The sequence below is a fragment of the Giraffa tippelskirchi genome, chromosome 14, assembly GCF_054371585.1.
Source record: "Giraffa tippelskirchi isolate mGirTip1 chromosome 14, T2T-mGirTip1v1.2.pri, whole genome shotgun sequence".
Taxonomy (NCBI): Eukaryota; Metazoa; Chordata; class Mammalia; order Artiodactyla; family Giraffidae; genus Giraffa; species Giraffa tippelskirchi.
In genome coordinates this window covers 10,686,821-10,713,431 of record NC_137288.1, presented here as the reverse complement: position 1 = coordinate 10,713,431, position 26,611 = coordinate 10,686,821, and the positions used below count along the sequence as shown (strand labels likewise).

At 52.9% G+C, this 26,611-nt stretch overlaps 2 protein-coding genes and 1 long non-coding RNA gene across 3 annotated transcripts in view; 2 read left to right on the top strand and 1 right to left on the bottom strand.

The window, feature by feature from the left end:
- Window positions 1–9,078: 9,078 nt before the first annotated feature.
- Window positions 9,079–26,611, bottom strand: part of LOC145534149 (uncharacterized) — a 541,812-nt gene continuing 524,279 nt past the window's right edge. The window contains exons 60-62 of the long non-coding RNA XR_014074275.1: window positions 26,432–26,543; window positions 18,791–18,902; window positions 9,079–11,261 (exon numbers count right to left, since the gene is read on the bottom strand). This is a non-coding gene — a long non-coding RNA (uncharacterized LOC145534149). The remainder of the gene's footprint in view (window positions 11,262–18,790; window positions 18,903–26,431; window positions 26,544–26,611) is intronic.
- LOC145533920 (uncharacterized) lies at window positions 14,904–16,757 on the top strand. The gene is made up of 3 exons (XM_081561269.1): window positions 14,904–15,140; window positions 15,540–15,852; window positions 16,105–16,757. The coding sequence occupies exons 1-3, from the start codon at window positions 14,904–14,906 to the stop codon at window positions 16,731–16,733; spliced, it is 1,179 nt and encodes a 392-aa protein (XP_081417395.1). The 3' UTR covers window positions 16,734–16,757.
- On the top strand, window positions 19,322–24,398 carry LOC145533882 (uncharacterized). The gene is made up of 3 exons (XM_081561226.1): window positions 19,322–22,781; window positions 23,181–23,493; window positions 23,746–24,398. Exons 1-3 carry the CDS (start codon window positions 22,545–22,547, stop codon window positions 24,372–24,374), a joined length of 1,179 nt encoding a protein of 392 aa, XP_081417352.1. The 5' UTR covers window positions 19,322–22,544; the 3' UTR covers window positions 24,375–24,398.

The following is a 26,611-nucleotide window of genomic DNA, read 5'->3' as shown; positions in this document are numbered from 1 at the left end:
GGATGAATGGGGTCGGCAAATGAAAATGATGCAGTCTCTCGCTCAAAGCACTGGGCTGCATGTTTATTTTAAGCATCAGGTTTTCTTTTATACTTTTACAAAAGCATTAGGTCAGAGGTATGACATCTTCAGTTTCCTCTCACCCATATTTACTGTCTCCATAAATCATTGTTGTCCTTCAGAGTTTCTTCTTAAGTGTCCTTGTGATAACATTGTAACTCAAGTTTGTCTCTGGGCTGTATATTACATTCCTCAGTTTATTTCTTATCTCTTTAAATCCTGCTATCCCCTAGTAACTTAAGCTCATCATCTCATAAACAGGCTTTTGGCTATTAGTATCTCTAAAATACCTAGTTTCCATAAGCTATAGTAAAATATGCCAACACTACAACATACCTCAAACGTTTAGCTTCTAACTATTCTTAATTATTCCTAACCCCTAAACTCAGCAAACTTCTTTTGCCATAAACATTCCCCTTACAGGCAGGTTTCAGGTAACAATGTTTCCCATGATCTTAGGCTGCAGCCTATGTGCTCATCCTGGAGCATTCTTTGTAAAGATCCTTGAACAAATGTCAATAGTTAACGTTACGGATTGTAACATTCTTTCCAGCCAACTCAACCGGAGGAAAGAAAGGACAAGTCAGAATCACAAGACCTAACTCCTTCATCCCGGGACCGTGCCTGCGGGATGAGGAGAGGGGGTTGGGGCCGTGCCTCCATTTTGTCAGTAATGCCTATTGCGGCTCCCGACAGTTAAGGTTGAGGGTTAGGGTAAGTATTTTGGTAAGTTTTAGGGTTGCAGTTAGCATTAGGGTTTTGTGTTAGTATTTGTGTTAGTTTTAGGGTTACAGGTTAGGGTTACGGTTAGTGTTAATGTTAGGGTTAAAGTTAGGGTAGGGTTAGGGTTAGCAGTTAGGTTTAGGGATAGGGTTAAGGTTTAGAGAAGGGGCCCATGGGAGGTTCCACGTGCCCTTGGCCAGGTGACCCCAGCATGTCACCCGGTCCACTCAGATATACTTTGCAGTCTCCTTCTCCATGGGCAGGACTGTGCTAACCAGTAATGTGTTAGGGTTAGATTTAAGGTTAGGTTAGAGTTAACGTTAGTGTAGCGTTAGGGTTAGTGTAAGGGTTAGGATTAGACTAAGATTTGGGTTAGGGTTAGGTTTAGGGTTAGAAGTTGGATTAAGGTTATGGTTTAAGTTAAGGTTAGGGTTAGGTTTAGGGTTAGTGTTAGGGATAGGGTTAGGGTTAGGGTTAGGGTTAGAGATAGGGTTAGTTTTAGGGTAAGGGCCCATGAGAGGTACCGTGCTGCCCTAGGAAGGTCTTTGCGAGTCTCCCAGAGTGCGGGCAGTCACCCTGGCCTGACTCGGGAATTGAGGCCCTGGGAGGAGGCTCGGAGGTCTGGCATCTGAGGAGCCCCACACTGGCTGCACATGAGACGCCTGAAAACCCACTCTCTGGGGCTACCTTTCCTGCCTCCAAGCAAGACAGCGTCCCCAGCCGCCTGTGGGCTGACAGTCACCCCTGACTGGGAAGCGCTGGCTGGGAGGTCATTTTTCAGGGGCCATGGCCCCTGGGTCCCTGCACCCATGGAGGGCTCCCACACTGCTCGGGAAAGTCAAGGCACCCTCCACACGGCTCTTCCATCACGTTTGCTCTGCAGGAGAGAGCTCAAAAGACTAGGACTGTCTGCAGCATGCTCGGCTCCTGTGGGGAGTGTACCCTGGGTGCCCGCCTGGATCCAGGGCCTAGGGTTCCCAACCGGCATTTTTCTCCCGGGGAGGCTTCACGCGGGGCGGCCCAACAACTGCCTGCGGAGGCATCCTGGGCTCTTTGCTTCCTTCTGCTGGAGCTAACTTTGCTCCTCACGGTGGCGTTGACCAGGCCTGGGGCAGGCCCGCCAACCCTTGCCGGGGGCCCCAGAGAGGTGCTGGTTGCCCTCGGCCGGAGGACCCCAGCATGTCCCCTGGCCCCCTCCACTGCCCTCCCGTGGCCTCCTGCCCAATAGGCAGGACCACACTGCCCTAGGAATGTCTTTGAAAGGCTCCCAGAGTGCGGGCAGACTCCCTGACCTGACTCAGAAATTGAGGCCCTGGGAGCACAACCAGAGGTCTAGCATCTGAGGAGCCCCACACTGGCTGCATGCGAGAGGCCTGAAAACCCACTCTCTGGGGCTACCTTTCCTGCCTCCAAGCAAGATAATGTCCCCAGCCGCCTGCGGGCTGAGAGTCACCCCCGGCTGGGAAGCACTGCCTGGGAGGTCATTTTTCAGGCGCCATGGTCTCTGGGCCCCCACGCCCAGGGAGGGCTCCCACACTGCCCGGGAATGTCAAGTCCCCCTCCACATGGCTCTTCTATCACACTTGCTCTGCAGGAGAGAACTCATGAGAATAGGCCTGTCTGCACTCTGCTCGGCTTCTGCAGGGAGAACACCCTGGGCACCCACCTGGATCCTGGGCCTAGGGGCCCCAACCGGCATTTTTCTCCCAGCGAGACCGAAGTACCTGTCCTGCCTCTTGAGAAACCTGTATGCAGGTCAGGAAGCTAGTTGGAACTCAGCATGGAACAACAGACTGGTTCCAAATAGGAAAAGGAGTGTTCCAGGCTGTATATCATCACCCTGCTTATTTAACTTATATGCAGAGTACATCATGAGAAACGCTGGGTTGGATGAAGCACAAGCTGGAATCAAGAATGCTGGGAGAAGTATCAATAACCTCAAATATGCACATGACACCACCCTTATGGCATGAAAGTGAAGAAGTACTAAAGAGACTCTTGATGAAAGTGAAAGAGAAGTGATAAAGTTGGCTTAAAGCTCAACATTCAGAAAGTTAAGATCATGGCCTCGGGTCCCATCACATCATGGCAAACAGATTGGGAAAGAGTGGCAGACTTTATTTTTCAGGGCTCCAAAATCACTGCAGATGTTGACTGCAGTCATGAAATTAAAAGACGCTTAATCCTTGGAAGGAAAATTATGACCAACCTTGACAGCATATTAAAAAGCAGAGACACTACTTTGCCAACAAAAGTCCGTCTAGGCAAGGCTATGGTTTTTCCAGTAGTCATGTATGGATGTGAGAGTCGGACTTCAAGAAAGCCGAGTGCTGAAGAATTGATGCTTTTGAACTGTGTTGCTGGAGAAGACTCTTGAGAGGCCCTTGGACTGAAAGGAGATCCAACCAGTCCATCCTAAAGGAAATCAGTCTTAATATTCTTTGGAAGGACTGATGCTGAAGCTCCAATACTTTGGCCACCTGAAGAAAAGAACTGACTCATTGGAAAAGGCTCTGATGTCGGGAAAGATGGAAGGTGGGTGGACAAGGGGACGACAGAGGATGAGCTGAGTGGATGGCATCACCAACTCTATGGACATGAATTTGAGGTAGCTCCAGGAGTTGCTGATGGACACCGAAGACTGTTGTGTTATGGTCCATGGGGTTTCAAAGAGTTGGACACGACTGATCGACTGAACTACACAACTTGCAATTAATCACCAATAATTTAAATAAAAGGTTAGTTTTCACTAATGATTCGTTAAAAGGCCAATTTCATGTAAACCCATGGCTGATTCATGTCAATGTATGGCAAAAACTATTACAATATTGTAAAGTAATTAGCCCCCAACTAAAATAAATAAATTTTATTTTGAAATGAATTTATATTGAATAATTTATATTGAAATGAATTCAAAGGCCAAAGAACAGTACAATGTGAAAAAGGCATACACTTCATGAGATGTAAAGAATAACTCAAGGAAACTTATAACTAGGTCCAAAGTACCAACATATATATTCTTGGGCACTTTCAAGTAAGACTGTGCAATTATAGGGACAGCATATGGCCATTTTGCACTAGAGACAAAAAAATTATACAAGAAGATTAAAACTTTATTATGAATCAAACATTACTAAGTTTGCCTAAGAAACCAATGAACAAAATTATCCAGGAAAGGCAAACCGTACTTTTAATGAGGCGAATTTCACACACACACACAAAAATGCTTCATAATGAACTGTTCAAGGAAGGTTCTACTAAACCTTAAAATAAGTTTAATAGGTTTGCAAAAAAAAAAAAAAAGGTGAAGGAGAGCTATACCCCTCCCATCTATGTGAATTTAGGTTTAAATTAGTTTTGTCTTGGCTATTATATAAGGCAAAAAAAACCCACGACTCCCCCTTCACCCCCCAAAAAACATTGATTTTAATATATTGTGTTTGTGTGTGCTCAGTTGCGTCTGATTCATGGCAACTCCAAGAACTCTACCCAGCCAGGCTCTTCTATCCATGGAATTCAGGGCTATTTTTTTGTCACAGTAAATGCCTACCCTGGATGACCCAAAGGCAAGGGCTCAGAGGCTCCTGAGAGACTAACTCCTTTCAGCTGAGCACAGAGCTGGCTCCTCACTGGGATGCCTGTGGCCTGGGGCTCCCAGAGGGGAGAGCAGCACTCGCCCCAGTGTGTGGTCACTGCTGGAAGTGCAGGCTGCTCCTCACTCCCCCTTTCCAGTGTCTCTGAGGGCAGAACAGTGTGAATCTATTCAAGGTGGAAATTCAAACTCCAATGCAACCAAACTTCCCACAAGGTCTCCAAAACCACTCAGGAACAGGGAATTGGAAACTGCAGGGGATGACATGAATGGAGATGGAGACTTGACACCTTACACCGAATTCATTTCCAATTATCCCTAGACAAACTTTCCATGAAAACTTGTCATAAATCTAGAAGAACAATGAGCAGAAACTGGACGAGTGCTTTGAGTCTTCACACACAAAACTAAAAGGCAGTCCACAAACAAACCCAGAGAATACAGTGGACTTTGCAAAATCAAAGATATCTACTGTGGTAAAGAACTTATTACAAAAGCAAAAGACAGGTCATACATCGCGAGACGAATGAGTGGAAACACAAAGCTTATCAAGGATGTGTCTCCAAACAGACAAAGAACACCAACAAAACAAGCCTGTTAAAATGAGGGAAAGGTCTGAAGCGACACCAGACCAAGGAAGAGAAACACAGAGTATCCCGGATGATGTCCAGCACTGAGGGCCTGAAGAAACAACAGTCTAGTTGCACCCCCTCAGGCCTGTGTGACTTTGGATTAGGCTTGTGTTTCCCAGTGGCTCTGAGAGATGCACAGGGAGGAAGGGGAAGAGAAATCATTTGCATTTCTAATACTCACAGTAAAGTCTTCCAATGAGAAGGGAATTATCACCCCCACTGACAATGCCATTCACTGAAGTGAAATACCCACGATTCCATCTAACCCAGAAGGGAAGGAAGGAACTGTTGTCAGAAAACTGCAAGAGATGGAAGAAAGAAGATCAAGCCCACACAAACCAAGGGAATGATAAGCTGTGCTCATGGATTGAAAGAATTCCTATTGGTAAAATTATGTCACACCCCCAGGCAATCCATAGCTTCGATGTTATTCCTCCCAAAATTCCAATGGGTTTTCGCACTGAACAAAGAATTCCAAAGGTTTATGGAAGCAGAAAAGAGCCTAAATAGTCAATATAATACGACGAAAAAGCCCCGATATGGACATACAAGGTTGTGTGAAAGGAAATTAGAATACAAAACTAAGATCCTCAGGACAGTATCGGAGAAGCCAATGGCAACACACTCCAGTACACTTGCCTGGAAAATGCCCTGGATGGAGGAGCCTGGTAGGTTGCAGGTCATGGGGTCGTGCAGAGTCAGACACGACTGAAGTGACATAGCAGCAGCAGCAGTAGGAGAGTATGGTATTGGTAATACAAAAATACACACAGATCCAGATCGATGGAATAAAGTTGAGCGTCCAGAAATAAACCCCACCATCCATGATCAACTCATCTCTGACAAAGAAGGGGAGAATATACAAATGGGAATAAGAAAGCCTCTTCAATAAATGTCCATGGGAAAACCAGACAGCTACATCTGGAGAATTCTATTGGTTTTTATCTCAGACCACCTCAATATCGGTGAAAAATGTCAACCTAAAGACTGATGTTATGAGATAGCTAGAAATAAGCATAGGTCAAAGACTCCTTAACATCAGAGTCTCCTTCACATTTAGTGGGCATAAGCAGAAATGGGTCTCTTCAAGTAAGGGAAACAGGAAAACTAAGTACACCAATGGTTTTCCATCCAATTGAACATCTATGTAACAGAAAAACTAAGCATTCACAAACCCAAAAAATAGTAAACTGAACATGACAGACTCCTTGCAAGTGGTGTATCTGATAAGGGGTTCATATGTAAAGAGACTAAGAATGCACAGCACTCAGTCTCCAAGAAACACCACCACCACCCTTAACCCTAACCCCAATTCCAACTCCAACCTAAAGCCTTTATCTCTCTCTAACCTATCCCTAAAAATAAACCTCTTCTAATCATATACATGTGCATTCATATAGGTATCCATCCATCCACACAGGAGAGAGAACGAGGAAGTTATAAATTGGATTTAGAAATGAAAAGAGAGTGACACACCCATAGAGAGACATGAAACAAAAGAGAGGAAATGAGTAGATTGAACAGACTTTTCAAAAATGTATATCGAAGTTAGAAGTAATGACAGTGCCCATTCACCCCAGAAGGGTGAAAATGACCCACAGTTATGAGAGTAAAAGACAAGAACGCAGGGAGCCATTAGAAGCTCAGCCACACGCAGAAGCCGAGCTGGGACACTTGAACAGAATCTCAATGGAAACAGAGGACCAGAAAGTTGGCTACTCTTTTCTATAACAGAGGGAGACCTTCAAGTCTTCCTTTCAGTCGTCCAACTTGGATGTGGGGTCTCAAAACAGTCAGGAGGGGGAGTGCCTTTTCCTGGGTACCGCAGTGCATCCAGGCCTCGTACTGCCCTATTCTGTGCTATGTCAGCCCGGTATCGAATCCTTCTTTCTGAAGTCTCAGTTCACAAGCTCCATGTGATACTCACCCCAGGTTGAAAGGCATGGAGGTGCTCGTAGGCCAACAGAGCTAGGAAGCCGTTGAAAAAATGACCCCTACTCTGCAGGTGGAGAGACGGGGGAAACCCTTAGGGGAATATACTTGTCCAGGGCCACATCACTGATGAGAAGAAGGAGCCTGGTCTGAAATCAGCAAGGTCCTCAGAGATCAGGACCTGGCTGCATCCAAGCCTATCCAAGGCTGTGGGGTGGTCTCTGTGGGTGTCACTGTGTCTGCACATGGCCTAAGGGGGTGGTTGAGCAGTCAGGAACCTAGAGATTCACTTGGAGAGCTTTGTGTAAGGGGCCTCAGCATGAACCCCAGGAAATGATGTCACTTCCCGGCAACAGAACCCAACAGAACCCAGAACCGGGTATCCAGGCCTCCTGAGCAGAGAGGAGCCCCCAGCCATATCACTTGCTGCCAAGATGTTCTGCTGTTTGCACCTGCCCAGAGGCCGGGGCCTCAGGAGAGCTCACAGGCAGAGTGTATGGGAACACTGTCAACGCTGGCTCAGGGCACCCACGAAAAGCTTCTCGCTCTTTGCCCATAGGAATAGAAAGGTAAAACGGGGAGCCCCAGACTGGGCCAGGCCACTTCTCCCATGCCACCTGGCAACACTGGGTCCTTTCCCTGTGTGTGTGGATGTGGGTTTCTCGGGGTGTGTCTCCCTCAAGTAAGCCCAGGTGGATGTGGGGTCAGATGCCTGTGGACAAGTTGCGTCCACACCCCAGGGGAGAACAGGCTGGGTGGGATGGGGAGAGTGCGGGCAGCGCCGCCCGCCCAGGCTGACCTCACACCCTACGGTGGGTCTCCTTCCTCCCGGGGGGGGGGCGGTGGGATCTGAGCAGACACACGTCTCTGCCCCTTCTGGGAACAGAAGTTTGAGCGGGCAGAAGCAGCAGCTATACTGGCCAGGCCCAGCTCGGAATACTCCAAGTAGGGCTGGCTGATGGTCACTGTCATTGCAGAGCTTCCCACGTGATGAGGCCGATGATGGGGATACCCCATCCACCTCCTTGAGGGTGGGGTTGGAGCACCACCACCCCCACCCGTGAGGCCCAGCGCAGGCTCCAGGTGAGCATGCCCACAGAGGTTTCAGCCCAGCTGCGGACAAAGAGGAAGCAGGGAAGGCCTACTGCCCAGACACTGCCCAGGACACACCCGGCGGCCCAGTCTCAGGCTGCCACAGATCTCAGCACACCCAGTTCTGACCAGAACACCGAGAGCCCCTGCCTGTGAGGCGGCAGAAGGACCTGGAGCCAAGCATGGCAAAGCACAGAGGTGAGGACGCTAGGGCTAGTGCATGGGAGTGTGTGGGAAGAGGGTGCTGAGCTACACAGGGGCGAGTCCCTGAAAGCTTCTGCTGAGCCTGGAGTAAAGGCTGGCCTCACACCACCCATCTTGCACACTTCAGTTAGAAAAGACATCCTACGCTGGGTATTCTTTGGGAATTTCTTGGAAGCTTTCCATCCCAGGATACACGCATGAAAAGGCTGGCCTGTGGGTAAACTTTTCTTCTCTCCCAGATCTAGCACTGGTCTCCAACTGCAACCAGGCTTCACTTCCCAGATCTGTCCCTACAGAGGTGGTTCCTCCAGGTGCAGGACCCAGGGATCCACTGAGGGCAGATGGAGAACTGAGACTTGCCCTCGCAGAGACACCAGGCCAGCTGGGTATTGGCCAGCACACCGGGCAGATCGCATATCTGTGCCTGCAGGACCCCCAGCCCCAGGCACAGATGACCCACCCCCTCAGCGAGAACCTCCACCTCCACGTGCACCTGTACTTGCTCGGGCTCTGGCAAGAGAACCCGAGGCAGAGGAGGAGTCACCGCCTCGGCAGGGAGAGCCTGCCCTGGCTCCCGCGCAACACCCAGACGCCCACGATGACTCACCCACCCCTGCAGGGAGAACGAGCCCCCGCTCTGGACAGACACCCAGAGCCCTTGCCGGAAACACCACGTCCAGGGGAGCGGTCGGCTCTGCAGCCTACATCCCTGTCTGCTCACCGTGGACGCCGGCAACTCGGTCTGCCCCCAGGGAACATGGAGTTCCTTTCCCCTGAACTGCTTTGCATTTGGTTTGTTTCCACCTTTCTGGTGATGTTTTATTTTTTGTATGGTTTCCTGTATTTTTGTTGGTTAAGTTGGGATTAGTAAACTTCTTCATCATTGTTGCAATTTGGGAACACTGTTGTGTAACTCTGGTGATACTGTGTTACCATCACCACTTTGTAGTTTCAGACCCGTTCGATCTTTATGCCCCAACCCCCAGGAAAGCCTGGATTCAAGGCAAGCACGCCCTGTTCATCCCTTCCCCCGATCCTGAACACAATTTCATCTTTTCTTTGTGCATTCAATCCTATATTCTTGGTGTCCCCAATCAATGACTCTCAGTGAAATGACTGAAGGAGTGTTTTTCAGACTCTCCACGTACTGTAAGACTCCATTGGAGAGTTCTCATTTTTATGTCATTTGAACTAGCCTTTGATATCTGAAAGGACGGTGTACGTCCTTTCAAGATACCATGTGCCAAACGAAGCCCTTTTGGAAACTGCCATCATTATCTCCAGGCAGGCACTGCTGTTTGAAGGGTGACATCTCAGCCAGAAGGCAGAGGCTGAGCTCGTCTTGTTGCACCAGCTCCCAAAAGAAGCCAAGAAAGGGAGCTGGAACAACAAACCACCCCAACGCCCAGGAAAGCATTCTTCATGACAGAAGGCTAGAAAATGACCCAGCATCCATGTGGCCCAGAACCCCTCTAGAAAATCACTGTTCCATAAAAAAGAGAAACACATGGGGAGTTCCAAGGAGAGGCAATGCCCATGGCCAGTGTACTTGAGAGACGGCCTGACCGCTCCGGGGAAGACACGCACCGACGGAACCCCTTAGGAAACAGCAGTGATAGTCCTCACCGTCGTAAGGGTTTCCTCTGGGGACAACCTGCCCGGGGCACCACACGAGGGAGCAGACCGGCTTCCCTCCCTCTGCCTCCACACCATTCACTCATGAAGGCAGCTCAGGTGTTCTCATGCCCTGCCTGCCTGCCTGCCTGGCTCATCTGTGAGCTGTGACCACCTCCAGGGCAGGACTCCACCTTCTCCTCTCTGTGTACCGTGAATCTGCACACAGTGGGCTTTCAGCACCATAGGAGACTTGAGCCATTCCCACTCGAGCCAGAACCCTCCCCAGGAAGGAAAACAGCTGTGGAGTCATTTTGGCCCCAGCATTGGTTCGAAAGCCTGGCGGCTCCTACAGCCTCTACGGTGTGAAGAGGGAGGTCCCTTCTGACAAAGCTTTCCGGGTCTCAGATCTAAGCTGTTGTTTCACTGTCAGCTGTGTCTCTTCCGTTGCAGCCAGGTGGGCCACGCTGCTCCAAAGGAGCTCACAAGCTGAGTTTCAAGGGAGGTATTGAGAGGACAGGGATGGCTGCAAACTGAGTGAGGGTCCCCACAATCCTCAGCAAAGGTCTGTGGTGTGCAAGTGGGGAGTAGAGGGCCCCCAAGTTCCAAAGGAAGGGAGGTACTCGGGAGCTAAAGCCCTTGGCTGCTGTGGTAGTAGCTGCAGATGGCAGCTCGTCCACAGTGCACTTCGAATGAGGTCATATGAGCGGGACTCTGGCAATGGCTCCGAAATCGGGAGAAAGGGGTCAGGGTATGTGGGAATCCGGCGGGGGTGGGGGGTGGATGAAGGAAGGTGTCCCTCCTCTCTCCAGTGCAATTTGGTTTGGTGAGTCTCAAAGCTACCAGATGGCACTTCCCAAGTCAGGCCCCCGCAGGAATCAGGGTGGGCTGCGTGCCTCGGCCCCTGCCACAGGGACAAGCCACACCAGTGGCCTCCCTGAGCTCCAATGGCCGGATCTGGGGGTTCTGTCTGGGTGCACACCTCCTTGCTGTGGCCAAGTTCCCCCCTTCTCTGAGCACCAGCTTCATCCTCTCGAATGAGGACATCGATTGCTACCTTGGCACGTTACTCTCTTCATCCTGTGAAGACTCATTAGGCTTATCCTACAATTACTAGCTGGCCCGAAGAGATATCTCCTGAATCCAGATTAAGCTGGAGTCTCCCAGGCTCATCTGGCATGTCTTCCCTGAAGACTGCCAAAACCCACACCCTTGCATTTCCAGGGACTCCCCTCAGCCAGCTGGGCAGAAAACCCGGCATGCTTCAAACAAGCTGACAGACAAGCGGGAGAGGACTCACGGGCAGACGGCTTCCCTCAGGTCTCGGGTGGAGCTCTGGGACCACAGCAGCAACGGGCCATCCCAGGCCCTGGGCTCAGCAGCGCCCTCATTCTCAGGCCGGCGGCTCTGCCCTGAGGGGAGCAGGAAGGTCACCAACTGCCGCAGGCGGGCCTCACGCCCCTCCCACTGCTGGAGCCTGACCTCCCCCGGCCCCACCCCTTCCCCTACCCCAGCAGGACGACAGCTCGTCTTCCCCTGGCTTCCAACGGGAGGCCCGGCCCTGGGCCCCGATTGGGCACTGCCCCAGCCCGGAGCCAATCACAGTGGCCAGGGAGGTGGAACGCACCGATTGGCCAGGGCCAGGTCATGTGACCATACTCCCCAGGAAACTCAAATATTACCAAGGTTCCCTAAGAAACCAATGAACAGAATTATCCAGTAAAGGCAAACCGTGCTTTTTAATGAGGCCAATGTCACAGAAAAAAAAAAATGCTTCACAATGAACTGCTCAAGGAAGCTACTAAATAAACTTTCAGAAAAGTTTAGTAGTTTTTTTTTTTTTTTAATAGGGTGACGGAGAGCTATACCTTTCCCGTCTATGTGAATTTAGGTTTAAACTAGATTTCCCTTGGCTATTATATAAGACAAAAAAACCCACATCCCCCCCTTTCACTACCCCCCACCCCCAAAAAGTGTTTTAATCTATAGAATTTTTGTGTCCTCAGTTGTGTCTGATTCGCGGCAACTCACGAACTCTACACAGCCAGGCTCTTCCGTCCATGGAATTCAGGGCAATTTTTTCTGTCCCAGTAAATGCCCACCCTGGGTGATCCAAAGGCAAGGGCTCAGAGGCTCCTGAGAGACTAACTCCTTTCAGCTGAGCACAGAGCTGGCTCCTCACTGGGATGCCTGTGGCCTGGGGCTCCCTGAGGGGAGAGCAGCACTCGCCCCACCGTGTGGTCACTGCTGGAAGTGCAGGCTGCTCCTCACTCCCCCTTGACAGTGTCCCTGAGGGCAGAACAGTGTGAATCGAATCAAGGTGGAAATGCAAACTCCAATGCAACCAAACTCCCCACAAGGTCTCTAAAACCACTCAGGAACAGGGAATTGGAAACTGCAGGGGATGACAGGAATGGAGATGGAGACTTGACACCTTACACCGAGTTCACTTCCAGTTATCCCTAGACAAACTTTCCATGAAAACTTGTCACAAATCTCGAAGAACAATGAGCAGAAACCGGACACGTGCTTTGAGTCTTCACACACAAAACTAAAAGCCAGTCCACAAAAAAAAAAAAACCCAGAGAATACAGTGGACTTTGCAAAATCAAAGATATCTACTGTGGGAAAGACCTCATGACAAAAGCAAAAGACAGGTCATACATCGCGAGACGAATGAGTGGAAACACAAAGCTTATCAAGGATGTGTCTCCAAACAGACAAAGAACACCAACGCAACAAGCCTGTGAAAACTAGGGAAAGGTCTGAAGGGACACCAGACTGAGGAAGACACACACAGAGGATCCCGGATGATGTCCAGCACTGAGGGCCTGAAGAAACAACAGTCTAGTTGCACCCCCTCAGGCCTGTGTGACCGTGGATGAGGCCTCTGTTTCCCGGTGGCTCTGAGAGATGGACAGGGAGGAAGGGGAAGAGAAGTCACTTGCATTTCTAATACTCACAGCAAAGTCTTCCAACGAGAAGGGAATTATCACCCCCACTGACAATGCCATTCACTGAAGTGATACCCACCAGTCCATCTAACCCAGAAGGGAAGGATGGACCTGTTCTCACAAAACGGCGAGAGATGGAAGAAGGAAGATCAAGCCCACACCAATCACTGGAAAGAGAAGCTGTGCTCAGGGCTTGAAAGAATTCCTATTGGGAAAATGATGTCACAGCCCCACAAGGCAATCCACAGCTTCGATGCTATTCCTCCCAACATGCCAATGCATTTTCGCACCGAACAAAGAATTGCAAAAGGGGTACGGAGACAGAAAAGAGCCTAAACTGTCAATACAATCCGACGAAAAAGCCCCGATACGGACATCCAAGGTTGTGTGAAAGGAAATTAGACGACCAAACTAGGATCCTCAGGAGAGTATCGGAGAAGGCAATGGCGACCCACTCCAGTACTCTTGCCTGGAAAACGTCCTGGACGGAGGAGCCTGGTAGGCTGCAGGCCATGGGGTCACGCAGAGTCAGACACGACTGAAGTGACTTAGCCGCAGCAGCAGCAGCAGGACAGTATGCTATTGGGAATACAACAACACACACAGATCCAGATCGATGGAATAAAGTGGAGGGTCCAGAAACAAACCCCAGCATCCATGGTCAACTCATCTCTGACACAGAAGGGGAGAATATCCAAATGGGAACAAGAAAGCCTCTTCAATCAATGTCCATGGGAAAACCAGACAGCTACATCTGAAGAACGCTATTGGTTTTGATCTCATACCACCTCAATATAGGGGGAAAACCTCACCCTAAAGACTGATGTCATGAGATAGCTAGAAAGAAGCGTAGGTCAAAGGCTCCTTAACATCAGAGTCTCCTTGCCATTTGCTGGGCGGAGGTCGAAATGGGTCTCTTCAAGTAAGGCAAAGAGGTACACGAAGTACACCCATGGGTTTCCATCCAATGGAACCTCTTCACAACAGAGAAGCTAAGCATTCACAAATGCAAAAGATAGGAAACAGAACATGAGAGACTCCTTGCAAGTGGTGTATCTGAGAAGGGGTTCATATGGAAAGAGACGAAGAATGCACAGCACTCAGATTCCAAGAAACAACACCACCACCACCCTTGACCCTTCCCCCATGACCAACTCCGACCTAAAGCCTTTCTCTCCCTCTAACCTATCCCTAAAACATAACCCTCATCTAATCATATACATGTGCATCCCTAGCATCCATCCATCCACACACGAGAGAGAAAGAGGAAGACACAGACGGAACTGAGAAAGGAAAAGAGAGGGACACAGCCAGAGAGAGACACGGAACCAAAGAGAGGAAAGGAGTCGACGGTCCAGACTTTTCCTCAATCTGCCTCGAAGGTAGAAGCAATGACAGCGCCCTTCCACCCCAGAAGGGGGAAAAGGACGGAAGGTTTGGAGAGGAAAAGACAAGAACGCAGGGAGCCACTAGAAGCTCAGCCACCCGCAGAAGCCGAGCTGGGACACTTGAACAGAATCTCAATGGAAACAGAGGAGCAGAAAGTTGGCTACTCTTTTCTATAAGAGAGGGAGACCTTCGAGTCTTCCTTTCGGTCCTCCAACTTGGATGCGGGGTCTCAAAACAGTCAGGAGGGGGAGTGCCTTTTCCTGGGTACCACGGCACATCCAGGCCTCGTTCTGCCCCATTCTGTGCTGTGTCAGCCCTGGATGGAATCTTTCTTTCTGAAGTCTCAGCGCACAAGCTCCACGTGATATCGGCCCCAGGTGGAAAGGCATGGAGCTGCTCGTAGGCCGACAGACCTAGGAAGCAGATGGGAGAATGACCACCACTCTGCAGATGGAGAGACTGGGGCAACCCTGAGGGGCATATGCTTGTCCAGGGCCACACCACTTATGAGAAGAAGGAGCCTGGTCTGAGAGCAGTGGGGTCCTCGGAGCTCAGGCCCTGGCTGAACCCAGGCCTCCCCAGGGCTGTGGGCTGGGCTGTGTGGGTGTCACTGTGCCTGCACATGGCCTAAGGGGGGTGGTCGAGCAGTCAGAAACCCAGAGATTCCCTTGGGAAGTTTTGGGGAAGGGACCTCAGCACGAACCCCAGGAGATGATGTCACCTGCCGGCAACAGAACCCAACAGAACCCGCAGCCCGGGTATCCAGGCCTCCAGAGCGGAGAGGAGCCCCCAGCCAGTTCACTGGCTGCCAGGATGTTCTGCTGTTTGCCCCTGCCCAGAGGCCGGGGCCTCAGGAGTGCTCACAGGCAGTGTGCGCGGGCACCCTGTCGACGTTGGCTCAGGACACCCCCGAGAGGCCTCTGGCCCTTTGCCCGGAGAAACAGAAAGGTAACATGGGGAGCCCCAGGACGGACCAGGCCGCCTCTCCCATGCCACCCGGAAACACCGGGTCCTTTGCCTGTGTGTGTGGATGCGGGTTTCTTGGGGTGTGTCTCCCTCAAGGAAGCCCAGGCGGATGTGGGGTCAGAAGCCTGCGGACAAGTTGTGTCCACACCCCAGGGGAGAGCAGGCTGGGCGGGATGGGGAGAGTGCGGGCAGCGGCGGCCGCCCAGGCGGACCTCACACCCTCAGGTGGGACTCTTTCCTCCCGGGTGGGGATCTGAGCAGACACACGTCTCTGACCCTTCTGGGAAGAGAAGTTCGAGCAGGCAGAAGCAGCGGCTCCACTGCCCAGGCCCAGCTCGGAAAACTCCTAGCATGGCTGGCTGACGGTCACTGTCGTTGCAGAGCTTCCCACGTGATGAGGCCGAGGACGGGGACACCCCATCCACCTCCCGGAGGGAGGGGTCGGAGCACCACCCCCCCGCCCGTGAGGCCCAGTGCAGGCTCCAGGTGAGCGTGCCCACGGAGGCATCAGCCCCACCGGGGGAGAAGCGGAGGCGGGGAAGGCCTGCTGCCGAGACACCGCCCAGGATACACCCGGCGGCCCAGTCTGAGGCTGCCACGGAGCTCAGCACACCCGGCTCCGACCCAGAGTCCCGAGAACCCCGGCCTCTGAGGCAGCAGGAGGACCTGGAGCCCAGCACGCCAGAGCACAGAGGTGAGGACGCTGGGGCTGGTGCACGGGAGTGTGTGGGGAGGGGGTGCTGAGCTACACAGGGACGAGTCCCCGAAAGCTGCTGCTGGGCCTGCAGCAAGCGCTGGCCTCACACCCCCCGCCCCCCATCTTGCACACTTCAGTCCCAAAAGACATCCGACACTGGGTATTCTTTGGGAATCTCTTGGAAGCTTTCTGTCCCGGGAGACGCACATGCCAAGGCTGGCCTGTGGGCAAACTTTGCTTCTCCCCCAGCTCTAGCACTGGCCTCCAACTGGAACCAGGCTCCGCTTCCCAGACCTGTCCCTACAGAGGTGCTGGCTCCAGGTGCAGGACCCAGGGATCCACCGAGGGCAGATGGAGAACCGAGACTTGCCCTCGCAGAGACACCAGGCCAGCTGGGTACTGGCCAGCACACCGGGCAGATCGGATCTCCATGCCTGCAGGACCCCCAGCCCCAGGCACTGATGTCCCACCCCCTCAGCCAGAACCTCCACCTCCACGTGCACCTCTACCTGCTCGGGCTCTGGCAGGAGAACCCGAGGCAGAGGAGGAGTCACCGCCTCGGCAGGGAGAGCCTGCCCTGGCTCCCGCGCAACACCCAGACGCCCACGATGACTCACCCACCCCTGCAGGGAGAACGAGCCCCCGCTCTGGACAGACACCCAGAGCCCTTGCCGGAAACACCACGTCCAGGGGAGCGGTCGGCTCTGCAGCCTCCATCCCCGTCTGCTCACCGTGGACGCTGGCAACTCGGTCTGCCCCCAGGGGACATGGAGTTCCTTTCCCCTGAACTGCTTTGCATTTGGTTTGTTTCCACCTTTCTGGTGATGTTTTATTTTTTGTATGGTTTCCTGTACTTTTGTTGGTTAAGTTGGGATTAGTAAACTTTTTCATCATTGTTGCAATTTGGGAACACTGTTGTGTAACTCTGGTGATACTGTGTTACCATCACCACTTTGTAGTTTCAGACCCGTTTGATCTTTATGCCCCACCCCCCCAACAAAGCCTGGATTCAAGGCAAGCACGCCCTGTTCATCCCTTCCCCCGATCCTGAACACAATTTCATCCTTTCTTTGTGCATTCCTTCCTATATTCTTGGTGTCCCCAATCAATGACTCTCAGTGAAATGACTGACGGAGTGTTTTTTGGACTCTCCAACTAATGTAAGACTCCATTGGAGAGTTCTCATTTGTATGTCATTTGAACTAGCCTTTGATATCTGAAAGGACGGTGTACGTCCTTTCAAGATACCATGTGCCAAACGAAGCCCTTTTGGCAACTGCCATCATTATCTCCAGGCAGGCATTGCTGTGTCAAGGGTGACATCTCAGCCAGAAGGCAGAGGCTGAGCTCGTCTTGTTGCACCAGCTCCCAAAAGAAGCCAAGAAAGGGAGCTGGAACAACAAACCACCCCAACACCCAGGAAAGCGTTCTTCATGACAGAAGGCTAGAAAATGACCCAACATCCTTGTGGCCCAGAACCCCTCTAGAAAATCACTGTTCCATAAAAAAGAGAAACACATGGGAAGTTCCAAGGAGAGGCAATGCCCATGGCCCGTGTACTTGAGAGACGGCCTGACCGCTCCGGGGAAGACACGCACCGACGGAACCCCTTGGGAAACAGCAGTGATAGTCCTCACCGTCGTAAGGGTTTCCTCTGGGGACAACCTGCCCGGGGCACCACACGAGGGAGCAGACCGGCTTCTCTTCCTCTGCCCCCACACCATTCACTCATGAAGGCAGCTCAGGTGTTCTCATGCCCTGCCTGCCTGCCTGCCTGGCTCATCCGTGAGCTGTGACCACCTACAGGGCAGGACTCCACCTTCTCCTCTCTGTGTACCGTGAATCTGCACAGAGTGGGCTTGCAGAACCTTAGGAGACTTGAGCCATTCCCACTCGAGCCAGAACCCTCCCCAGGAAGGAAAACAGCTGTGGAGTCATTTTGGCCCCAGCACTGGTTCGAAAGCCTGGCGCCTCCTACAGCCTCTACGGTGTGAAGAGGGAGGTCCCTTCTGACAGAGCTTTCCGGGTCTCAGATCTAAGCTGTTGTTTCACTGTCAGCTGTGTCTCTTCCGTTGCAGCCAGGTGGGCCACGCTGCTCCAAAGGAGCTCACAAGCTGAGTTTCAAGGGAGGTATAGAGAGGACAGGGATGGCTACAACGTACTGCAAACTGAGTGAGGGTCCCCACAATCCTCAGCAAAGGTCTGTGGTGTGCAAGTGGGGAGTAGAGGGCCCCCAAGTTCCAAAGGAAGGGAGGTAGTCGGGAGCTAAAGCCCTTGGCCGCTGTGGTAGTAGCTGCAGATGGCAGCTCGTCCACAGTGCACTTCGAATGAGGTCATATGAGCGGGACTCTGGAAATGGCTCCGAAATCGGGAGAAAGGGGTCAGGGTATGTGGGAATCCGGCGGGGGTGGGGGGTGGATGAAGGAAGGTGTCCCTCCTCTCTCCAGTGCAATTTGGTTTGGTGAGTCTCAAAGCTACCAGATGGCACTTCCCAAGTCAGGCCCCCGCAGGAATCAGGGTGGGCTGCGTGCCTCGGCCCCTGCCACAGGGACAAGCCACACCAGTGGCCTCCCTGAGCTCCAATGGCCGGATCTGGGGGTTCTGTCTGGGTGCACACCTCCTTGCTGTGGCCAAGTTCCCCCCTTCTCTGAGCACCAGCTTCATCCTCTCGAATGAGGACATCGATTGCTACCTTGGCACGTTACTCTCTTCATCCTGTGAAGACTCATTAGGCTTATCCTACAATTACTAGCTGGCCCGAAGAGATATCTCCTGAATCCAGATTAAGCTGGAGTCTCCCAGGCTCATCTGGCATGTCTTCCCTGAAGTCTGCCAAAACCCACACCCTTGCATTTCCAGGGACTCCCCTTAGCCAGCTGGGCAGAAAACCCAGCATGGTTCAAACAAGCTGACAGACAAGCGGGAGAGGACTCACGGGCAGACGGCTTCCCTCAGGTCTCGGGTGGAGCTCTGGGACCACAGCAGCAACGGGCCATCCCAGGCCCTGGGCTCAGCAGCGCCCTCATTCTCAGGCCGGCGGCTCTGCCCTGAGGGGAGCAGGAAGGTCACCAACTGCCGCAGGCGGGCCTCACGCCCCTCCCACTGCTGGAGCCTGACCTCCCCCGGCCCCACCCCTTCCCCTACCCCAGCAGGACGACAGCTCGTCTTCCCCTGGCTTCCAACGGGAGGCCCGGCCCTGGGCCCCGATTGGGCACTGCCCCAGCCCGGAGCCAATCACAGTGGCCAGGGAGGTGGAACGCACCGATTGGCCAGGGCCAGGTCATGTGACCATACTCCCCAGGAAACTCAAATATTACCAAGGTTCCCTAAGAAACCAATGAACAGAATTATCCAGTAAAGGCAAACCGTGCTTTTTAATGAGGCCAATGTCACAGAAAAAAAAAAATGCTTCACAATGAACTGCTCAAGGAAGCTACTAAATAAACTTTCAGAAAAGTTTAGTAGTTTTTTTTTTTTTTTTTTAATAGGGTGACGGAGAGCTATACCTTTCCCGTCTATGTGAATTTAGGTTTAAACTAGATTTCCCTTGGCTATTATATAAGACAAAAAAGCCCACATCCCCCCCTTTCACTCCCCCCCACCCCCAAAAAGTGTTTTAATCTATAGAATTTTTGTGTCCTCAGTTGTGTCTGATTCGCGGCAACTCACGAACTCTACACAGCCAGGCTCTTCCGTCCATGGAATTCAGGGCAATTTTTTCTGTCCCAGTAAATGCCCACCCTGGGTGATCCAAAGGCAAGGGCTCAGAGGCTCCTGAGAGACTAACTCCTTTCAGCTGAGCACAGAGCTGGCTCCTCACTGGGATGCCTGTGGCCTGGGGCTCCCTGAGGGGAGAGCAGCACTCGCCCCACCGTGTGGTCACTGCTGGAAGTGCAGGCTGCTCCTCACTCCCCCTTGACAGTGTCCCTGAGGGCAGAACAGTGTGAATCGAATCAAGGTGGAAATGCAAACTCCAATGCAACCAAACTCCCCACAAGGTCTCTAAAACCACTCAGGAACAGGGAATTGGAAACTGCAGGGGATGACAGGAATGGAGATGGAGACTTGACACCTTACACCGAGTTCACTTCCAGTTATCCCTAGACAAACTTTCCATGAAAACTTGTCACAAATCTCGAAGAACAATGAGCAGAAACCGGACACGTGCTTTGAGTCTTCACACACAAAACTAAAAGCCAGACCACAAAAAAAAAACCCAGAGAATACAGTGGACTTTGCAAAATCAAAGATATCTACTGTGGGAAAGACCTCATGACAAAAGCAAAAGACAGGTCATACATCGCGAGACGAATGAGTGGAAACACAAAGCTTATCAAGGATGTGTCTCCAAACAGACAAAGAACACCAACGCAACAAGCCTGTGAAAACTAGGGAAAGGTCTGAAGGGACACCAGACTGAGGAAGACACACACAGAGGATCCCGGATGATGTCCAGCACTGAGGGCCTGAAGAAACAACGGTCTAGTTGCACCCCCTCAGGCCTGTGTGACCGTGGATGAGGCCTCTGTTTCCCGGTGGCTCTGAGAGATGGACAGGGAGGAAGGGGAAGAGAAGTCACTTGCATTTCTAATACTCACAGCAAAGTCTTCCAACGAGAAGGGAATTATCACCCCCACTGACAATGCCATTCACTGAAGTGATACCCACCAGTCCATCTAACCCAGAAGGGAAGGATGGACCTGTTCTCACAAAACGGCGAGAGATGGAAGAAGGAAGATCAAGCCCACACCAATCACTGGAAAGAGAAGCTGTGCTCAGGGCTTGAAAGAATTCCTATTGGGAAAATGATGTCACAGCCCCACAAGGCAATCCACAGCTTCGATGCTATTCCTCCCAAAATGCCAATGCATTTTCGCACCGAACAAAGAATTGCAAAAGGGGTACGGAGACAGAAAAGAGCCTAAACTGTCAATACAATCCGACGAAAAAGCCCCAATACGGACATCCAAGGTTGTGTGAAAGGAAATTAGACGACCAAACTAGGATCCTCAGGAGAGTATCGGAGAAGGCAATGGCGACCCACTCCAGTACTCTTGCCTGGAAAACGTCCTGGACGGAGGAGCCTGGTAGGCTGCAGGCCATGGGGTCACGCAGAGTCAGACACGACTGAAGTGACTTAGCCGCAGCAGCAGCAGCAGGACAGTATGCTATTGGGAATACAACAACACACACAGATCCAGATCGATGGAATAAAGTGGAGGGTCCAGAAACAAACCCCAGCATCCATGGTCAACTCATCTCTGACACAGAAGGGGAGAATATCCAAATGGGAACAAGAAAGCCTCTTCAATCAATGTCCATGGGAAAACCAGACAGCTACATCTGAAGAACGCTATTGGTTTTGATCTCATACCACCTCAATATAGGGGGAAAACCTCACCCTAAAGACTGATGTCATGAGATAGCTAGAAAGAAGCGTAGGTCAAAGGCTCCTTAACATCAGAGTCTCCTTGCCATTTGCTGGGCGGAGGTCGAAATGGGTCTCTTCAAGTAAGGCAAAGAGGTACACGAAGTACACCCATGGGTTTCCATCCAATGGAACCTCTTCACAACAGAGAAGCTAAGCATTCACAAATGCAAAAGATAGGAAACAGAACATGAGAGACTCCTTGCAAGTGGTGTATCTGAGAAGGGGTTCATATGGAAAGAGACGAAGAATGCACAGCACTCAGATTCCAAGAAACAACACCACCACCACCCTTGACCCTTCCCCCATGACCAACTCCGACCTAAAGCCTTTCTCTCCCTCTAACCTATCCCTAAAACATAACCCTCATCTAATCATATACATGTGCATCCCTAGCATCCATCCATCCACACACGAGAGAGAAAGAGGAAGACACAGACGGAACTGAGAAAGGAAAAGAGAGGGACACAGCCAGAGAGAGACACGGAACCAAAGAGAGGAAAGGAGTCGACGGTCCAGACTTTTCCTCAATCTGCCTCGAAGGTAGAAGCAATGACAGCGCCCTTCCACCCCAGAAGGGGGAAAAGGACGGAAGGTTTGGAGAGGAAAAGACAAGAACGCAGGGAGCCACTAGAAGCTCAGCCACCCGCAGAAGCCGAGCTGGGACACTTGAACAGAATCTCAATGGAAACAGAGGAGCAGAAAGTTGGCTACTCTTTTCTATAAGAGAGGGAGACCTTCGAGTCTTCCTTTCGGTCCTCCAACTTGGATGCGGGGTCTCAAAACAGTCAGGAGGGGGAGTGCCTTTTCCTGGGTACCACGGCGCATCCAGGCCTCGTTCTGCCCCATTCTGTGCTGTGTCAGCCCTGGATGGAATCTTTCTTTCTGAAGTCTCAGCGCACAAGCTCCACGTGATATCGGCCCCAGGTGGAAAGGCATGGAGCTGCTCGTAGGCCGACAGACCTAGGAAGCAGATGGGAGAATGACCACCACTCTGCAGATGGAGAGACTGGGGCAACCCTGAGGGGCATATGCTTGTCCAGGGCCACACCACTTATGAGAAGAAGGAGCCTGGTCTGAGAGCAGTGGGGTCCTCGGAGCTCAGGCCCTGGCTGAACCCAGGCCTCCCCAGGGCTGTGGGCTGGGCTGTGTGGGTGTCACTGTGCCTGCACATGGCCTAAGGGGGGTGGTCGAGCAGTCAGAAACCCAGAGATTCCCTTGGGAAGTTTTGGGGAAGGGACCTCAGCACGAACCCCAGGAGATGATGTCACCTGCCGGCAACAGAACCCAACAGAACCCGCAGCCCGGGTATCCAGGCCTCCAGAGCGGAGAGGAGCCCCCAGCCAGTTCACTGGCTGCCAGGATGTTCTGCTGTTTGCCCCTGCCCAGAGGCCGGGGCCTCAGGAGTGCTCACAGGCAGTGTGCGCGGGCACCCTGTCGACGTTGGCTCAGGACACCCCCGAGAGGCCTCTGGCCCTTTGCCCGGAGAAACAGAAAGGTAACATGGGGAGCCCCAGGACGGACCAGGCCGCCTCTCCCATGCCACCCGGAAACACCGGGTCCTTTGCCTGTGTGTGTGGATGCGGGTTTCTTGGGGTGTGTCTCCCTCAAGGAAGCCCAGGCGGATGTGGGGTCAGAAGCCTGCGGACAAGTTGTGTCCACACCCCAGGGGAGAGCAGGCTGGGCGGGATGGGGAGAGTGTGGGCAGCGGCGGCCGCCCAGGCGGACCTCACACCCTCAGGTGGGACTCTTTCCTCCCGGGTGGGGATCTGAGCAGACACACGTCTCTGACCCTTCTGGGAAGAGAAGTTCGAGCAGGCAGAAGCAGCGGCTCCACTGCCCAGGCCCAGCTCGGAAAACTCCTAGCATGGCTGGCTGACGGTCACTGTCGTTGCAGAGCTTCCCACGTGATGAGGCCGAGGACGGGGACACCCCATCCACCTCCCGGAGGGAGGGGTCGGAGCACCACCCCCCCGCCCGTGAGGCCCAGTGCAGGCTCCAGGTGAGCGTGCCCACGGAGGCATCAGCCCCACCGGGGGAGAAGCGGAGGCGGGGAAGGCCTGCTGCCGAGACACCGCCCAGGATACACCCGGCGGCCCAGTCTGAGGCTGCCACGGAGCTCAGCACACCCGGCTCCGACCCAGAGTCCCGAGAACCCCGGCCTCTGAGGCAGCAGGAGGACCTGGAGCCCAGCACGCCAGAGCACAGAGGTGAGGACGCTGGGGCTGGTGCACGGGAGTGTGTGGGGAGGGGGTGCTGAGCTACACAGGGACGAGTCCCCGAAAGCTGCTGCTGGGCCTGCAGCAAGCGCTGGCCTCACACCCCCCGCCCCCCATCTTGCACACTTCAGTCCCAAAAGACATCCGACGCTGGGTATTCTTTGGGAATCTCTTGGAAGCTTTCTGTCCCGGGAGACGCACATGCCAAGGCTGGCCTGTGGGCAAACTTTGCTTCTCCCCCAGCTCTAGCACTGGCCTCCAACTGGAACCAGGCTCCGCTTCCCAGACCTGTCCCTACAGAGGTGCTGGCTCCAGGTGCAGGACCCAGGGATCCACCGAGGGCAGATGGAGAACCGAGACTTGCCCTCGCAGAGACACCAGGCCAGCTGGGTACTGGCCAGCACACCGGGCAGATCGGATCTCCATGCCTGCAGGACCCCCAGCCCCAGGCACTGATGTCCCACCCCCTCAGCCAGAACCTCCACCTCCACGTGCACCTCTACCTGCTCGGGCTCTGGCAGGAGAACCCGAGGCAGAGGAGGAGTCACCGCCTCGGCAGGGAGAGCCTGCCCTGGCTCCCGCGCAACACCCAGACGCCCACGATGACTCACCCACCCCTGCAGGGAGAACGAGCCCCCGCTCTGGACAGACACCCAGAGCCCTTGCCGGAAACACCACGTCCAGGGGAGCGGTCGGCTCTGCAGCCTCCATCCCCGTCTGCTCACCGTGGACGCTGGCAACTCGGTCTGCCCCCAGGGGACATGGAGTTCCTTTCCCCTGAACTGCTTTGCATTTGGTTTGTTTCCACCTTTCTGGTGATGTTTTATTTTTTGTATGGTTTCCTGTACTTTTGTTGGTTAAGTTGGGATTAGTAAACTTTTTCATCATTGTTGCAATTTGGGAACACTGTTGTGTAACTCTGGTGATACTGTGTTACCATCACCACTTTGTAGTTTCAGACCCGTTTGATCTTTATGCCCCACCCCCCCAACAAAGCCTGGATTCAAGGCAAGCACGCCCTGTTCATCCCTTCCCCCGATCCTGAACACAATTTCATCCTTTCTTTGTGCATTCCTTCCTATATTCTTTGTGTCCCCAATCAATGACTCTCAGTGAAATGACTGACGGAGTGTTTTTTGGACTCTCCAACTACTGTAAGACTCCATTGGAGAGTTCTCATTTTTATGTCATTTGAACTAGCCTTTGATATCTGAAAGGACGGTGTACGTCCTTTCAAGATACCATGTGCCAAACGAAGCCCTTTTGGCAACTGCCATCATTATCTCCAGGCAGGCATTGCTGTGTCAAGGGTGACATCTCAGCCAGAAGGCAGAGGCTGAGCTCGTCTTGTTGCACCAGCTCCCAAAAGAAGCCAAGAAAGGGAGCTGGAACAACAAACCACCCGAACACCCAGGAAAGCGTTCTTCATGACAGAAGGCTAGAAAATGACCCAACATCCTTGTGGCCCAGAACCCCTCTAGAAAATCACTGTTCCATAAAAAAGAGAAACACATGGGAAGTTCCAAGGAGAGGCAATGCCCATGGCCCGTGTACTTGAGAGACGGCCTGACCGCTCCGGGGAAGACACGCACCGACGGAACCCCTTGGGAAACAGCAGTGATAGTCCTCACCGTCGTAAGGGTTTCCTCTGGGGACAACCTGCCCGGGGCACCACACGAGGGAGCAGACCGGCTTCTCTTCCTCTGCCCCCACACCATTCACTCATGAAGGCAGCTCAGGTGTTCTCATGCCCTGCCTGCCTGCCTGCCTGGCTCATCCGTGAGCTGTGACCACCTACAGGGCAGGACTCCACCTTCTCCTCTCTGTGTACCGTGAATCTGCACACAGTGGGCTTGCAGCACCTTGGGAGACTTGAGCCATTCCCACTCGAGCCAGAACCCTCCCCAGGAAGGAAAACAGTTGTGGAGTCATTTTGGCCCCAGCATTGGTTCGAAAGCCTGGCGGCTCCTACAGCCTCTACGGTGTGAAGAGGGAGGTCCCTTCTGACAGAGCTTTCCGGGTCTCAGATCTAAGCTGTTGTTTCACTGTCAGCTGTGTCTCTTCCGTTGCAGCCAGGTGGGCCACGCTGCTCCAAAGGAGCTCACAAGCTGAGTTTCAAGGGAGGTATAGAGAGGACAGGGATGGCTACAACGTACTGCAAACTGAGTGAGGGTCCCCACAATCCTCAGCAAAGGTCTGTGGTGTGCAAGTGGGGAGTAGAGGGCCCCCAAGTTCCAAAGGAAGGGAGGTAGTCGGGAGCTAAAGCCCTTGGCCGCTGTGGTAGTAGCTGCAGATGGCAGCTCGTCCACAGTGCACTTCGAATGAGGTCATATGAGCGGGACTCTGGAAATGGCTCCGAAATCGGGAGAAAGGGGTCAGGGTATGTGGGAATCCGGCGGGGGTGGGGGGTGGATGAAGGAAGGTGTCCCTCCTCTCTCCAGTGCAATTTGGTTTGGTGAGTCTCAAAGCTACCAGATGGCACTTCCCAAGTCAGGCCCCCGCAGGAATCAGGGTGGGCTGCGTGCCTCGGCCCCTGCCACAGGGACAAGCCACACCAGTGGCCTCCCTGAGCTCCAATGGCCGGATCTGGGGGTTCTGTCTGGGTGCACACCTCCTTGCTGTGGCCAAGTTCCCCCCTTCTCTGAGCACCAGCTTCATCCTCTCGAATGAGGACATCGATTGCTACCTTGGCACGTTACTCTCTTCATCCTGTGAAGACTCATTAGGCTTATCCTACAATTACTAGCTGGCCCGAAGAGATATCTCCTGAATCCAGATTAAGCTGGAGTCTCCCAGGCTCATCTGGCATGTCTTCCCTGAAGTCTGCCGAAACCCACACCCTTGCATTTCCAGGGACTCCCCTTAGCCAGCTGGGCAGAAAACCCAGCATGGTTCAAACAAGCTGACAGACAAGCGGGAGAGGACTCACGGGCAGACGGCTTCCCTCAGGTCTCGGGTGGAGCTCTGGGACCACAGCAGCAACGGGCCATCCCAGGCCCTGGGCTCAGCAGCGCCCTCATTCTCAGGCCGGCGGCTCTGCCCTGAGGGGAGCAGGAAGGTCACCAACTGCCGCAGGCGGGCCTCACGCCCCTCCCACTGCTGGAGCCTG

Coding starts and splice junctions, on each gene's coding strand:
- LOC145533920 (XM_081561269.1), top strand. CDS start 14,904: ATGATGTCACCTGCCGGCAACAGAACCCAACAGAACCCGCAGCCCGGG. Junction 15,141..15,539: donor TTGCCCGGAGAAACAGAAAG/GTAACATGGGGA, acceptor CTGTCGTTGCAG/AGCTTCCCACGTGATGAGGC. Junction 15,853..16,104: donor CAGCACGCCAGAGCACAGAG/GTGAGGACGCTG, acceptor CTTCTCCCCCAG/CTCTAGCACTGGCCTCCAAC.
- LOC145533882 (XM_081561226.1), top strand. CDS start 22,545: ATGATGTCACCTGCCGGCAACAGAACCCAACAGAACCCGCAGCCCGGG. Junction 22,782..23,180: donor TTGCCCGGAGAAACAGAAAG/GTAACATGGGGA, acceptor CTGTCGTTGCAG/AGCTTCCCACGTGATGAGGC. Junction 23,494..23,745: donor CAGCACGCCAGAGCACAGAG/GTGAGGACGCTG, acceptor CTTCTCCCCCAG/CTCTAGCACTGGCCTCCAAC.